General features: G+C 39.9%; 1 protein-coding gene across 1 annotated transcript in view; it reads left to right on the top strand.

Annotated features, from left to right (window-relative positions):
* Positions 1-13,742, top strand: part of LOC102828454 (chromosome unknown open reading frame, human C10orf76) — a 263,323-nt gene that overhangs the window by 16,497 nt on the left and 233,084 nt on the right. Inside the window, exons 2-4 of the mRNA XM_006831279.1 lie at positions 6,015-6,127; positions 11,879-11,935; positions 12,057-12,203. Coding sequence (XP_006831342.1) covers positions 6,026-6,127; positions 11,879-11,935; positions 12,057-12,203 — 306 coding nt within the window. The 5' untranslated portion in view covers positions 6,015-6,025. The remainder of the gene's footprint in view (positions 1-6,014; positions 6,128-11,878; positions 11,936-12,056; positions 12,204-13,742) is intronic.

Here is a 13,742-nt window from a genome sequence, read left to right as displayed (position 1 = left end):
TCATTTTCCAGTTCTGCCAGCACCGTCTGTTGAAGAGACTATCCCCTCCCCATGGGATATATTTTGGTGTTTTGTCGAAGATCAATTGGCTGTATAAACATGTGCTTTTGACATCCAGGAACTCTTGATTTCTACTATGGCTGCCATCAACTGGTTGAAGTTGAAGCACATACAAGATCTATATCCACTAAGCTTAGAATTGCATTGCTTTTGATTTGTTTTAATAGGATCCTCTTGATTTCCAATTTATTTTTCCCTTATCAGGGCATCTTCCTTTTTACTAGCTATTTAAAAGACACAGGACTGTTTTGAATGGAGGCTGCATTTCATGCTTTAAGGCAATACCATGATTGTTGTTGTTAGGTGCCATCAAGTTGGTACCAACTCATAGTGACCATATGCACAACAGAACAAAACACTGCCAGGTCCTGGGCCAACCTCACAATTGTTGCCATGCTTGAGCCCATTGATGCTACCACTTTGCCAATCCATCTCTCTGCGGGTCTTCCTCTTTTTCTCTGACCCTCCACCTTACCAAACATGATGTCCTTCTCCAGTGACTGGTCCTTGACTGGTCCTTCCTGACAATATGTCTGAAGTATGAGAAATGAAGTTTGGCCATTCTGGCTTCCGAGGAGCACTCTGGCTGCACTTCTTCCAACTCAGATCTGTTTGTTCTTTTGACAGCCCATGGCACTTTCAGTATTCTCCTCTAACACCATAACTCAAAAGCATTAATTCTTCCTTATTTACTGCCCAGTTTTTGCATGCATATGAGGTGATTGAAAATACCGTAGCTTGGGTCAGGTGCACCTTAGTCCTTAAGCTGATATCTTTGCTTTTCAACACTTTAAAAAGGTCTTGTGCAGCAGATTTGCCTAATGCAATATGTCTTTTGATTTCTTAACTGTTGTTTCCATGTTGATAGTTGATCCAATAAGAATGAAGTCCTTGACAACTTCAGTCTTTTCTTTGTTAATAAGAATGTTGCTTATTGGTCCATTGGTGAGGATTTTTGTTTTCTTTACATTGAGATACAATCCATACCGAAGGCTGTTGTCTTTAATCTTCATCGGTAAGTATTTTAAGTTCTCTTCACTTTCAGCAAGCAGGGTTGTATCATCTGCATATTGCAGGTTGTTAATGAATCGTCCTCCAATCCTGATGCCACGTTTTTTTTCATGTAACCCAGTTTCTTGGGTTATTTGCCCTGGTGTGGCGCTGTGGGTTAATGCACCAGACTGCAAAGCCATTTGAACTGAAAGGGCCGCAGTTCAAGCTCACAAGATGCTCCTAGGAAATCCTATATAGGGTCACTGTGGGTCGGAACAGACTCGACGGCGCTTAACAACTATGCCATGATTAATACAATGTAAATAGTCTACAAGCTTAGTCTTTTTTGTTATTATTTATATCATCAGTTTTCTGTGGTTCATAATTGAATTTGAGGACTTAGTAAAGATTCAATAGAAATAGGTCTTAATAAAATTTCAGGTCAGACCTAGGACTCTTTAGTATTTGTTTTTCTTATTACAGAATCTGTCAGTGAGCATTTACCATGAACCAATACGTATAGAAATAGTATAAGATGTACTCCCTTCCTTATTGTTAGATATTGTGGAGTCAGTTCCGACTCCTAACAGCCCTGTGCACAACAGAATGAAACACTGTCTGATCCTGTACCAACCTCACAATTATTTTCACATGTGAGCCCATTGTAGCTGCCACTTTGTCAGTTCATCTTCTTGAGGGTCTTCGTCTTTTTCTCTGACCATTTAACCAAGCATGATATAGATCCCTCTTGATAACATCCAAATATGAGAAGCAAAGTCTCACCATTCTGGCGTTTAAGGAGCATTTCTAGCCAGAGTGCTCCTTGGAGGCCAAGATGGCCAAACTTTGTCTCTCATACTTTGGACATACTGTCAGGATGGACCAGTCACTGGAGAAGGGTATCATTTTTGGTAAGGTGGAGGGTCAGGGAAAAAGAGGAAGACCCCAAGCGAGATGGATTGGCAAAGTGGCAGCATCAATGGGCTCAAGCATGGCAACAATTGTTAGGTTGACTCAGGACCTGGCAGTGTTTTGTTCTGTTGTGCATAGGGTCATTATGAGTTGGTACTGATTCAGTGGCACCTAACAACAACGAGACTATTGAAAATACCAGGGCTTGGATCAGGTGCACCTAAGTCCTCAAATTGGTATCTTTGATTTTTAATATAAAGAAGTCTTTTGCATCAGATTTCCTGGTGTAATATGTTGTTTGATTTCTTGTATGCTGCTTCCATAAGAGTTGATTGTGGATCCAAGCAAAATGAAGTCTTGGAAAACTTTAATTTTTCTCCATTTATCATAATGTTATTTATTGGTCCAGCTGGTCTTATAAATAATGTTATTTATTGGTCAATAAATAATGTTATTTATTGGTCTTTGTTTGTATACATTGAAGTGCAGTTCATAGTGAAGATTGTAGTCTTTGACCTTCATCAATATTTTAAGTCCTTTTTGCTTCTAGAAAGCAAGGTTGTATATCTGCATATTGAAGATTGTTAATGAGTCTTCCTTTAATCCTGATGCCAAGTTCTTCTTCATATAATCCTGTGTTTTGGATAATTTGCTAAGCATACGTATTGAGTAAGTATCATGATAAGATATAACCTTGGCACACGCTGTTTCTTATTTTAAACCATTCAGTATCCCCTTGTTCTTTTTTAACAACTGTCTCTTGGTCTATGTACAGGTTCCTCATGAGCACAATGAAGTGTTCTGGAATATCCAATCTTTGCAATTGTTTGTCATGGTTAATACAGTCTAAATCCTTTACATAGTCAGTAAAGCACAAGTAGCCATCTTTCCGACATTCTCTGCTTTCAGCCAAGATCCATCTGACGTCAATACACATCTTCTTCTGAATCCAGCTTGAGTTTCTGGCAATTCCCTGTCGATGTACTGTTTCAGCCATTTTTGAATTATCTTCAGCAAAATATTACTTGCATGTGATATTAATGATCTTGTTACGCAATTTCTGCATTCAATTGGGTCACCTCTCTTTGAAAAGGGCACAAATATGAATCTCTTCCAATTGATTGGCCAGGTATCTGTCATCCAGATTTCTTGGCATTGATGAGTGAGCGCCTCCAGTGCTGCCTCAGTTTGTTGAAAGGTATCAATTTGTGTTCTGTCAGTTCCTGGAGTCTTGTTTTTTGCCAGTGTCTTCAGTGCAGCTTTGGACTTCTTTCTTCAGTACCATTGATTCTTGATCATGTTACCTGTTGAAATGGTTGAACATCGATCATTTATTTTTCTTTTAATGCTGTTATTGTGAATTGAGTGTTAGTTTACAGATCACAGTTATTAGCCTTGCATTCAACCAATTATATTTTGTTTCATTGCAATGATTGACAATCCCCTCCATGCATCATAGGTTAACAATAATTAAGTGTGTTTCCTCTTTTTTTTTTTTGATGTACACAAACTATACCGAAAATGTATATTCATTTAAACGACCAAAGAACACATTTTGCAAGCCAGCCTTCTGCCTGCCGGCATACAGCTTTTCTCATTTCATGGGTCTAGAGTCCCCAGCTGCTCTATCTCTATTCCATCTCCTCAGCTTCCATCACTGGTGTTACTGCTTCTCTAGTTAGGACCCCATGCTCCTGCTCTTGCTCTTCCCTCTTGATGGTCCTAGGATCCTCTGTTCCTGGAATGAAAGATGAACTACTCCCTCCTTTTTGTTTCACTTCTTCTACCTTTACAGTTGGGTCAAGAACATTCAGTCATGATAACAGTTCCTTGCTATTGAATCCAATGGATCCTATCCCCATCCCCTTTTACCAGACTCATCTAGAAAAGAGGAAAACTGTTCAGTGGGGATTCTACCCTACCTCCATCTCTCTGAAACTAAACACACTCTTGAAAATGCGTAAGCCAGCCACTTTGTGCCTTTATAGCTTACCATTTTTGTTAGCCAATGTCTAAGTTGCCTGTCCCTATCAACCCTGTGCGGAGTCCTAGTATGCTGTGGGTTAATGCGTTGGACTGCAAGGTCAGTTTGAGCCACTAGCTTATTAACCGCTCCTCGAAAACCCTATACAGAGCCTCTGTGAACTAACTTGATGGCACTTAACAATGACAACAACAATCAACCCTGTGTGCTGAGGGATATAGGTTTGATCCTTGATATAAAGACTCCTTCCCTCGCAGTTGGAATTTTGAGAAACTGCATCTCATAGGTCAGGTTCATCAAATTGTAGCAATTTATACTTGCTTCCTGTATCAGACTTATCTTCTTCTAGTCAAGTTGTGATCAGTAAGCCATCCAAGCTAGGTCAAATGGGCGATCATTTATTTTAGTATAGATGGACTGTTTTATATATATATATGAGTATAGTATATATATTACATATATTAGTATAGATGGACTGTATTCCTTCCACCTCCTTTTGATACTTTCTGTATCATTCAGTCTTTTCCTAGAGATGGTTTATATCTAGCCATCTAGATATATGACTAAAGGTGGATCTCTTTTTTGAGGGATGTATCAGAGAAAGACAGCATCTGAGGTATAATTTTATGTGCTATTAAATACATCTCTACATTCAACAAAATTTTGATTTGATTTGAAAGATAGTATATATATTCCAAAAATCATTCTGCTTTGGCTCTGGTAAACCCACAATGAAGACCTGTGGGATTTTGAGTTTTTACTTGAGAAAACTTTTGAAAATCTCTTGAAGCAGGGTGTGAAAATTTGGACATGATTCATGAAACTGCTTTTATATAGAATTGAAAAATATGTTGAAGCTTGATCTACAGTCTTTTAGTTGCTGTCGAGTCGATTCTGACCCATAGCGACCCTGTACAGGGTTTCTGAGGCTGTAAATCTTTACGGGAGCAGAAAGCCTCATCTTTCTCCCGCATAACAGCTGGTAGTTTTGAACTGCTGACTTTGTGGTTCACAGCCTGATTTGTAACCACTGTAAGACCAGAGCTCCTTTTGATCTGCAGTTGTTAAGTGCCGTCGAGTCTGTTCCGACCCATAGCAATCTTATACAGGGTTTCCTAGGAGCAGCTGGTGATCTTGAACTGCTGACCTTGCAGTTCAAATGGTTTTGCAGTCTGGCGCATTAACCCACAACGCCACACCAGGACTCCTTTAATCAGCATTAAGGAGCTCTGGTAGCGTAGTGGTTACGAATCGGGCTGTGAACCTTAAGGCCAACAGTTCGAAACTACCAGCGGCTCCGCGGGAGAAAGATGAGGCGTTCTGCTCCCGTAAGGATTTACAGCCTCGGAAACCCTGTACAGGGTCGCTATGGGTCGAAACCGACTCGACGGCACTTAACAACAACAACAACAACAACAAGGGTTCCAATATATAAAATTACGTTTGAAATGAGTATGTTATTATATTCAGTTATTTTGAAATGAAATTTAATTTTTGCCCTTTTAACTGCTTTTTTCTGCCTTGAGTCTCTTTCCAAAGGAATTTCTGAAGACAGTCAAGTGCAGTGTGATTTATGAGGCAGTGAAGGCCAAGTACTTTGCAGTGATGTGGACCCATTTACTTTGGGGAAATCAATGGAGCACATCAGTCTGTAGTACACTTCCTGCCTTAATGGTCCTAAGCTCGATCAATACATGAAATTTAACTTTTCCATCAGTCTGCAGGCGGTGTATGCTTTGCAGCCTCCTTCCATCAACCTCAAATATATGGCCAGACCTATTATGGATGGAGCTAGTTACATTTTCCGGCTTGGTTTTGGATCTGCTTGAAGCCTTGTCTACTGGCATGTTTTAAGGATATAAAATGTGTTGTGCTATACGCCAAGTAATGATTTAAACCTGGACATTATCTGGTGTTGGGCAGAGGCTGGACAGCACAAGATCCATAGCATGATTGTTTATCGTTTCCTCTTCCTAAAATATTTCTCATTGAGAGGCATTTGAGCATATCATTCTCCAGCGTTTTGGAAAGCATTCTGGCAATGATTGTGACTTTCTTTTCACAGATTCTATCACCATGGCACAGGTAGAGAAACGAGGGGGTTTGCTCCGGAAATCTTCAGCCTCCAAAAAGCCACTGAAGGAAAAAGTGGTGCTGATGTATGATGAGATCTTCATGGTAAGGCCTGTCATTTTTGCATAGCTGTTTCTTGCCTCCTTGGTATTTTGTCCCAAGATGTGAAATAACTTCACCCCTGCCTGCCACCTTCGTGTTTTTTAAGGGAGAGAGAGAGAAAGAGGGTAAGAATGAACTCTCTCATGATAAGGACTTTAATCATTATTAATTGGTATAGATTGTTATGTTTTTTTTTATAGTTTGTTTCCATGAGCTGGGTAAAACAATTGAAAGACGAGAAGAAGACAGAGGAAGCTTCTTTTAACTCTTAAGGAATATTTGTATTTCTTATGATCTGACTTAAAGATCCTTCTATTTTAGACATCCCATGAAGTTCCTTTAGGCCCTAGAATTCAATGATTCATATTATTAAAAGATACATTATTGTATTTTACCTCAAGTTATTGGTAGACAGAACAGTTGCTTAGACTGTCTTAATTTCCAGCTATGTGGATAACTGAGGATTTATTAGCAATTTAATTAGAGATTTCTTTGGGAAGTTTAGAGTAATTAGGTATCCTACAAGGATCCTTGTCTTTTGAAATTATGGTCTAAAAAATGATATATAAAACAGGATAATACTACAGGAAGAGTTACCATGTATTTCCTACTGTGTTCCTGGCACTATTCTAAATGCACCATTAAATACATTAGCTCTGATTTTAACAAGAACTCTGCAAAACCAAACCATAACCCATAATGAATTGATTTAAATTCCTAGCGACTATATAGGGTAAAGTAGAACTGCTCCATAGGATTTCAGAGGCTGTAAATCTTTATGGAAGTGTACTGTCTCATCTTTGTCTTGTGGAGTTGGTTGTGGGTTCGAACTACTGACCTTTTGTTTAACAGCCCAATGGTTAACTCACTGTGCCACCAGATCTCCTTAGAACTCTACAGAGAGACTGGTAATATCCTCATTTTTCAGATGAGGAAATGGGACCACAGTTGGAAGGTGATAGGACCTTGATTTGAACCCAGTTGTCTGACTCCAAAGTTCTTAATCCTTCAACTTTGTCACATGACCTAGAATAAGTAATGTGATCAAATAAAACTTTTAGTTGTTGACAGGTTTTTTTTTTTTTTATGTTGTGAATTGTGTGATAGTTTACATGGGAGAACATTAGCTTTACATTCATCCTATCGTATAGCATTTTATTGCCATGTTTACAGTCCCTTCATGCATCATCAACCAACCAAATGGTATACCCTGAAAGCCTACCGCCCCCCTACCCGCTGTCGTCAGCACACAGCCCCTCTCCCTCTCCGGGTCTAAAGTCCCCAGCTGCTCCATCTCTCCACATCATCGTCTCTGCCTTCATCGCTGGCGTGTTGACATGTTTTTGAGAATTAACTCTACAAGTGAGCTAACAGATTTTGACAGAAAATTAGTACAGAATTTCCCAGTTCAGTACCAGTGGCCATACAGGCCATACAGAGAAAGTGAGTAGGTAGTAGAATCTTATTAGGAGTCTTTCTTTGTTAAGCAAGCTTGGTATATATATAGACAACAACTGCTTGAGTGAAGTTTGGGTATGGAAAGTGTCCGCTCTAGGAATAACCTGAACCTCCTATGTAGAGAATAGAGAATGACATAACAAGTGTGAGGACCAAAGTGTGACCTTTTTGGGGAGTAGGACTTGAGAGAAAGGGATAGAAAGAATTCACTATTGAAGACTTCTTGAGAAGGTCAGAAGTGATACTTTCCCATTCCCTCCTCAATGAAAGATTCTTAGTACATTATTTTCTTATTAGATAAGGAGTTCTTAACTAATGAAAAATTAGTTCTTTTTTTTATGAACTGTTTTATTGTGAATTATGTGATAGTTTACATGGGCAAACATTAGCTTTACATTCATGGTTACAGTCCCCTCCATGCATCATCAACCAACTAAAGGATACAGCCCCTCCACCCAAGCCTGCCCCCTGGTGGTCAGCACACAGCCCCTTTCCCTCTCTGGGTCTAGAGTTCCCAGCTGCTCCATCTCTCTATGTCATCCTCTCTGCCTCCATCTCTGGCGTCACTGTTTCTCTGGGTAGGGTCCAGCACTCTACTCTTCTCCCTTGATGGTCCCAGGGGCCTCTGCTCCTGGCCTGCAAAGTCAACCACTCCCCTCCTTTTGCTGCAAAAAGTCTACCTTTGAGGTCTCTGGGACCATCAATGGAGAAGAGCTGAGAGCGGGATCCTACCCAGAGAAACAGAGATGCCTGAGATAGAGACAGAGATGATGACGTGGAGTGATGAAGTGATTGGGAACCTTGGAACCAGAGAGGGAAAGGGACTGTGGGCCGAAAACTGGGGGGGAGTAGGGGGAAGTGTAGGGGGTGGGTTTCTGGGATATACCCTTTGGGTGGTTGATGATGCATGGAGGGGATTGGAACCATGGCAGTGAGATGATATACGATGGAATGAATGTAAAACTAAAGTTCTCCCATGTAAACTATCATATAATTCACAATAAAACATTAAAAAAAAAAAAAAGTCTACCTTTACGTTTGCAACACACACAGTCAGTTCTGATAGTAATTACTCACTATTGTACCACATGAGTGCTATCCCCATCTCCTTTCATCAGTCCCGCCCAGACAGATTAGATACTACTCAGTGGAGAGTCTACCTTCCTCCGTGCTCTCTGGATCTAGGCTCCCTCTTGAAAACTTGTAAGCCAGTCACTTCTTACCTTTGTAGCCCCTCCATTTTAGGTAGCCAATGTCCAAGTTGCCCATCCCTGTCTACCCTATGTATTGAGGGGGTGGGAATATCCTTGCTGTAAAGATTTGTTCCCTCTTTTGAGCTACTGCATCCATAGGCATAGGTCAAGTTCATCAAATTGTATCAGATTACTCTTTTTTTCCCTTCTTTCTTCTTCTAGTTGAGCTCTGATCATCTAGTCATTGAAGCCAGGTCAAGTGGGTATTATCTGCAAGTGTGAGTGTTCTTGTGCATTCTCTTCTTATCAGCTGGATCATTGACTCTGGGCCCAGGAGTCCCCAGGTCTTGCCAAACTGCTGGCCAACCAGGTCTCCACCTAGGTTCACAGGAGTGTATTGAATGTGGTTGGATTTAGCTTGCAGCTTCATTGCTGTTTTTCCCTCACTTCCCCTTATTGGTGACCAACATTGGTCGCCAGTCAGAGCACGTAAGACATTAGTTCTTGGTAGTAATTTTAAAGGTCAACTCAAGGTAAAGTGATGGTGGGCCACCTTCCTAATTTCACTCATTAACCAGAAACTTCTGACTTCCTAAAACTTCTATTTGATAACCATTGCTATGAAATTTCAGATCCTAGCACCATAATTTTGCTTACATTTTGGGCCAATTTGAGTTAAGAAATAGCATATCAAAAGAGCATATGAAAGTTCTCTATGTTTTTGTGTGTTGCCGAGTAAGTTCTGACCCATAGTGACACTACATAGGGTTTCTGAGAGCAGCTGGTGGGTTTGAACTACTGAAATTGGGATTAGCAGCCCCGTGTTTATCTTACACCATCACATGCAGAGTTAAATATGTGTTGTTAGATGCCGTTGAGTCAGCACCGGTTCGTAGTGACCCTGTGCACAACAGAACGAAACACTGCCTGGTCTTGCGCCACCCTCACAATTATTGCTAAGCCTGAGTCCATTGCTGTTGCCACTTTAATAATCCATCTTGTTGGGGGCCTTCCTTTTTTTTCTCTTACCCTCCACTTTGTCAAACATGATATCCTTCTCCAGGGACTGGTCCCTCCTGATAATATGTCCGAAGTATGAGAAATGAAGTCTGGTCATCCTGGCTTCCAAGGAGCATTCTGGCTGTACTTCTTCCAGCATAGATTGGTTCTTTTGGCAGTCCATGGTACTTTTAAATTTCTCCTCCAACACCATAACTCAAATATATCAACTCTTCTATGGTCTTCCATATTCACTCTCTAACTTTCACATGCATATGTTGTTGTTGTTAAGTACCGTGGAATTGGTTCTGACTCATAGTGACCCTGCACAGGGTTTCCAAGGCTGTAAATCTTTACAGGAGCAGAACTCCTCATCTTTCTCCCACAGAAAGCTGGTAGTTTCGAACTGCTGACCTGAAGGTTGGCAGCCCAACTCGTAACCACTACGCTACCAGAAGTTATTGAAAATACCATGGCTTGGGTCAGAAGAACCTTAGTCCTCAAAGTGACATCTTTGTTCTTCAACACTTTAAAGAGATCTTGTACAGCAGATTTGCCTAATGCAATATGTAGAGCAGTTGGTGGATTTGAACTACTGAATTTGTGATTAGCAGTCCCAGGGGCCTCCACTCCTGGCCTGCAAAGTCAACCACTCCCCTCCTTTTGCTACAAAAAGTCTACCTTTACATTTGCAACATTCACAGTCAGTTCTGTGACTGTGATTATTCACTATTGTACCACATGAGTGCTATCCCCATTTCCTTTCATCAGTCCCACCACCACATAGAGAACTAAAAGCATGTAGGAGGATAAATAGAAATAGTCAACTCAGGATGTTATAAAATCCACTGCAATAGCTCTTAGGTGATAAGGGTTCTGACAAGTCACTTAACTTTGTGGATCCGCTTTCCTAAAAGGGAGATGATAATAATTATTTATCCTACCTGGCTCATTAGGTTATTGTACTTAATGTATGAGAAAGGGCTTTGAAAACTGAACACCGTAAAAATGTATGGGGACATGTCATAATGTGACAATTTAGTTGTTTAGATTTACTTATTGCTAGAAGAGAAAAATTTGAAGGCAATTCCTTAAGATATTATTTAACTTTTGGTGCAGAGGATTATATATTCATGCTGTAAAAAGTGGCACAAACCATCCTTCTCAAAGCATTCTACTCAGCTGTGTTTGATAATTTATTGTAATGGACACACAGAACTCAGACATCAGTTATGGGATTTATGAGGGAAGTTAACAAGTCACAATTAAGGGTCAGAAGTGCTCAGGGCACAGTTCTTCCAGCCTCTATTTCAAGTCTTTGGCCTTCTAGTCAAGGACACCTTGGCCTTTGCCCTGCTTGGGCAATGTTACAAAGCTCTTTTAGCACTGCTGATAAATGCCCAAAGGGCACTCTACTTTGCTATAAGATTCAGCCCAAAGGTGCTTAGCTCTAGTTTCATGGGTTAGTAAACCTAGCTCTCCAATTAAGTTTCTGGGGGCACCCCACTCCACAGGTGGTCCTTTTACCCAAAGGCAGTCAGCTTTACTTGCACCATGGGCTAGGAAGTCTACCGCTATGTCTGGTGCTCTGGCTCTTAGTTCTACTCCTGCTGTTCCTTTGTCATTCCTCAGGTACTCCTCCTGGGTCAAAGAGGTTCAATTTGCAGGGATCTTGGGGTCCAAAAGACATGCTCCACTCCTGTTTTTTCTTTGATGGTAGTGAGATCCCCCTCTTTGCTTTTTTTATACCCAGTAGGATAGCAAAACAGACCAATCACAATTAGTCCTGTTAACATTCATTCTCACTGAATCATATAGTCTATTAACATCTTTCCCTACCTTCTCTTAACCAGATCTATCAGGAAAAAGTTGTTTGGTGGGAGTTTACAAAGACTATGGTTAGAAGAGACATTAAAAATTCACTGTACCTCACATATATAGTGCTTTCCATTTGACAAAAGGATTATTTTCTTTCTCTGTAGAACAGTTTCGAACAACTAGGATTTTCAAAGTTAAAGTTGACTGTGTGTAGTGACCCTCCCAAATGTGTTATTGCATTTGGTTATGGCTAGGCATGTTGAACCTGCTTATCTTCTGATTACAGACAGAAGACCCCAGTAAATGCAGTCCTCGGTTTTGGGAGGAACTCTTCCTCATGAAGGTAAGACTTAGAATGGCATCTGTTCATTTTCCTGGTAAGTGATATTCTTCTCCTGTAACTTCTCATGTGTTCTAGATGCTGTACTAAAAATGTATTAAGGGCCTTATAATTTCCTTGGCAGGTGAATTTGGAATACTTAGAGGGCAAGTTGGAATCTCTCGATGGTGAGGAGTTAATGAAGATCAAGGACAATATTAATTGCTTATTTCAACACTGCATCCAGGCTCTGGGAGAGGAGCATCCAATTCGAGTTGTCAATGCATTGCAGGTATAAGTCTAGGAGACTGGGGATGTCTGGTTTAACAGGAGAAAGGAATTGTAACATGTGTTGGAAGCTGAGGAAACTAGAATTGCCCTTAGATATGATATTTCCTTCTTTTCTGCCCTCCCTACTCCTTCTCCGCTTCGGTTCCTTCCTCCCACCCTCTTCTCCTTCCTCTTTCTTTTTTGTTCCCGTCATCCCTCCCTTCATTTTCTTTTCTTTCTTTCTTCCTTCATTCATCAAATATTTATGCCATGTGTTTTTAGCCATTGTCCTGGTTTAAGCAAATTGTTACCTATGGTAAATAGTAATTTTGTCCGTTTATATAATTTGATCTAATGCCAAGGTAGATTGTTTGACAGAATTCTTTCTCTTACTCGAGGAAAGAAAGAAATAGAAAAACTAAGGCTAGGATGCTTACTTTGTCTATAGCAAAATTCTGAAGAAATTCTTAGTATTTTCTCACTAGATTAGGAATTCTTAATCTGAGGTTTCAGGGAGCCCATGTGCTTATGTATAGTATTTTATGTGCATATGTCCATTTTTTTCAGGAGAGTTGGCTTTCATCAGTTTCTCAAAAGAGTCTATCTAAAATACAAAAAAAGCACTAAGAATCACTGTTCTTCGTGCTGAGTGGCATGACCACGAGGAAGATTCATTCAGGAACTATTTCAGGAACTATTTTATATGCCAAGCTTTGGGCTAGGTAATAGGAATATGTTACAGATGTTTAAAGTAAAGATTTAGATAATTGCATTTAGTACTTTGCTCTTGGGGTATAGAACAGTGCCTAGTATATAGTTGACACTCTAGAAATCCATTCTTGTTGAATGAATGTTGACCAGAGTTTCTAGAGTTTAGTGGGTTCATTATAGTCTATGTTGGGCTGAGTCCTTTGGGCAGTGATTGATAAGCTTAGAATAAGAAGAAGCCATAGCAGATAAGGGGATTTTATGAGAAGTTTTGTTAGATTGGGTTTAAGTTTTGAATTTAATGGTTGAGTAAGGGACTAGTGGGATTAATAGAGTTTTCCTTTATTGAAAATTAGTTTTAAACAAAGCTAAGTTTTCTCATCTGTAGAATGGGAATAATATATACTTCTTGAGTTGATGCCCCAGAAAAATGGACCATGGTTATCCTGTGACATTGTTAACATTTCACATAGTAAGTTTTACATTGTGAGCACCACAGTTGCAGAAACTCAGTGAAAGTTAAATGAAACTTGGAAATTTTGCTTCCATTAATTGCAATGACTTGCTGTGAGTCATTTTAGTTCAGTGGGAGCAAATTGACATGAAGCCAGTTACCTGGTGACCCCAAAATATAGTGCAGTAGGAGTACAGCATGGTGCTATAGGATAAACACTGGACCACAAGGTCTGTTTCAACTGCAAGTTGGTGATTCAGACTCACCAGGCACTCTTTAGAAACCCTTTACAGGATCACTATGAGTCAGAACTGATTCTGTAGCACTTAACAACAACAACAACAATAATTGTAATATAAAAATATGGACTAATATAATATAATATAATATAATATAATA

Source organism: Chrysochloris asiatica, unplaced genomic scaffold, assembly GCF_000296735.1.
Source record: "Chrysochloris asiatica unplaced genomic scaffold, ChrAsi1.0 scaffold00003, whole genome shotgun sequence".
In the NCBI taxonomy this organism is placed as follows: Eukaryota; Metazoa; Chordata; class Mammalia; order Afrosoricida; family Chrysochloridae; genus Chrysochloris; species Chrysochloris asiatica.
Note: the sequence above shows the minus strand (reverse complement) of the source record. Positions and strands in the feature narration are given on the sequence as shown.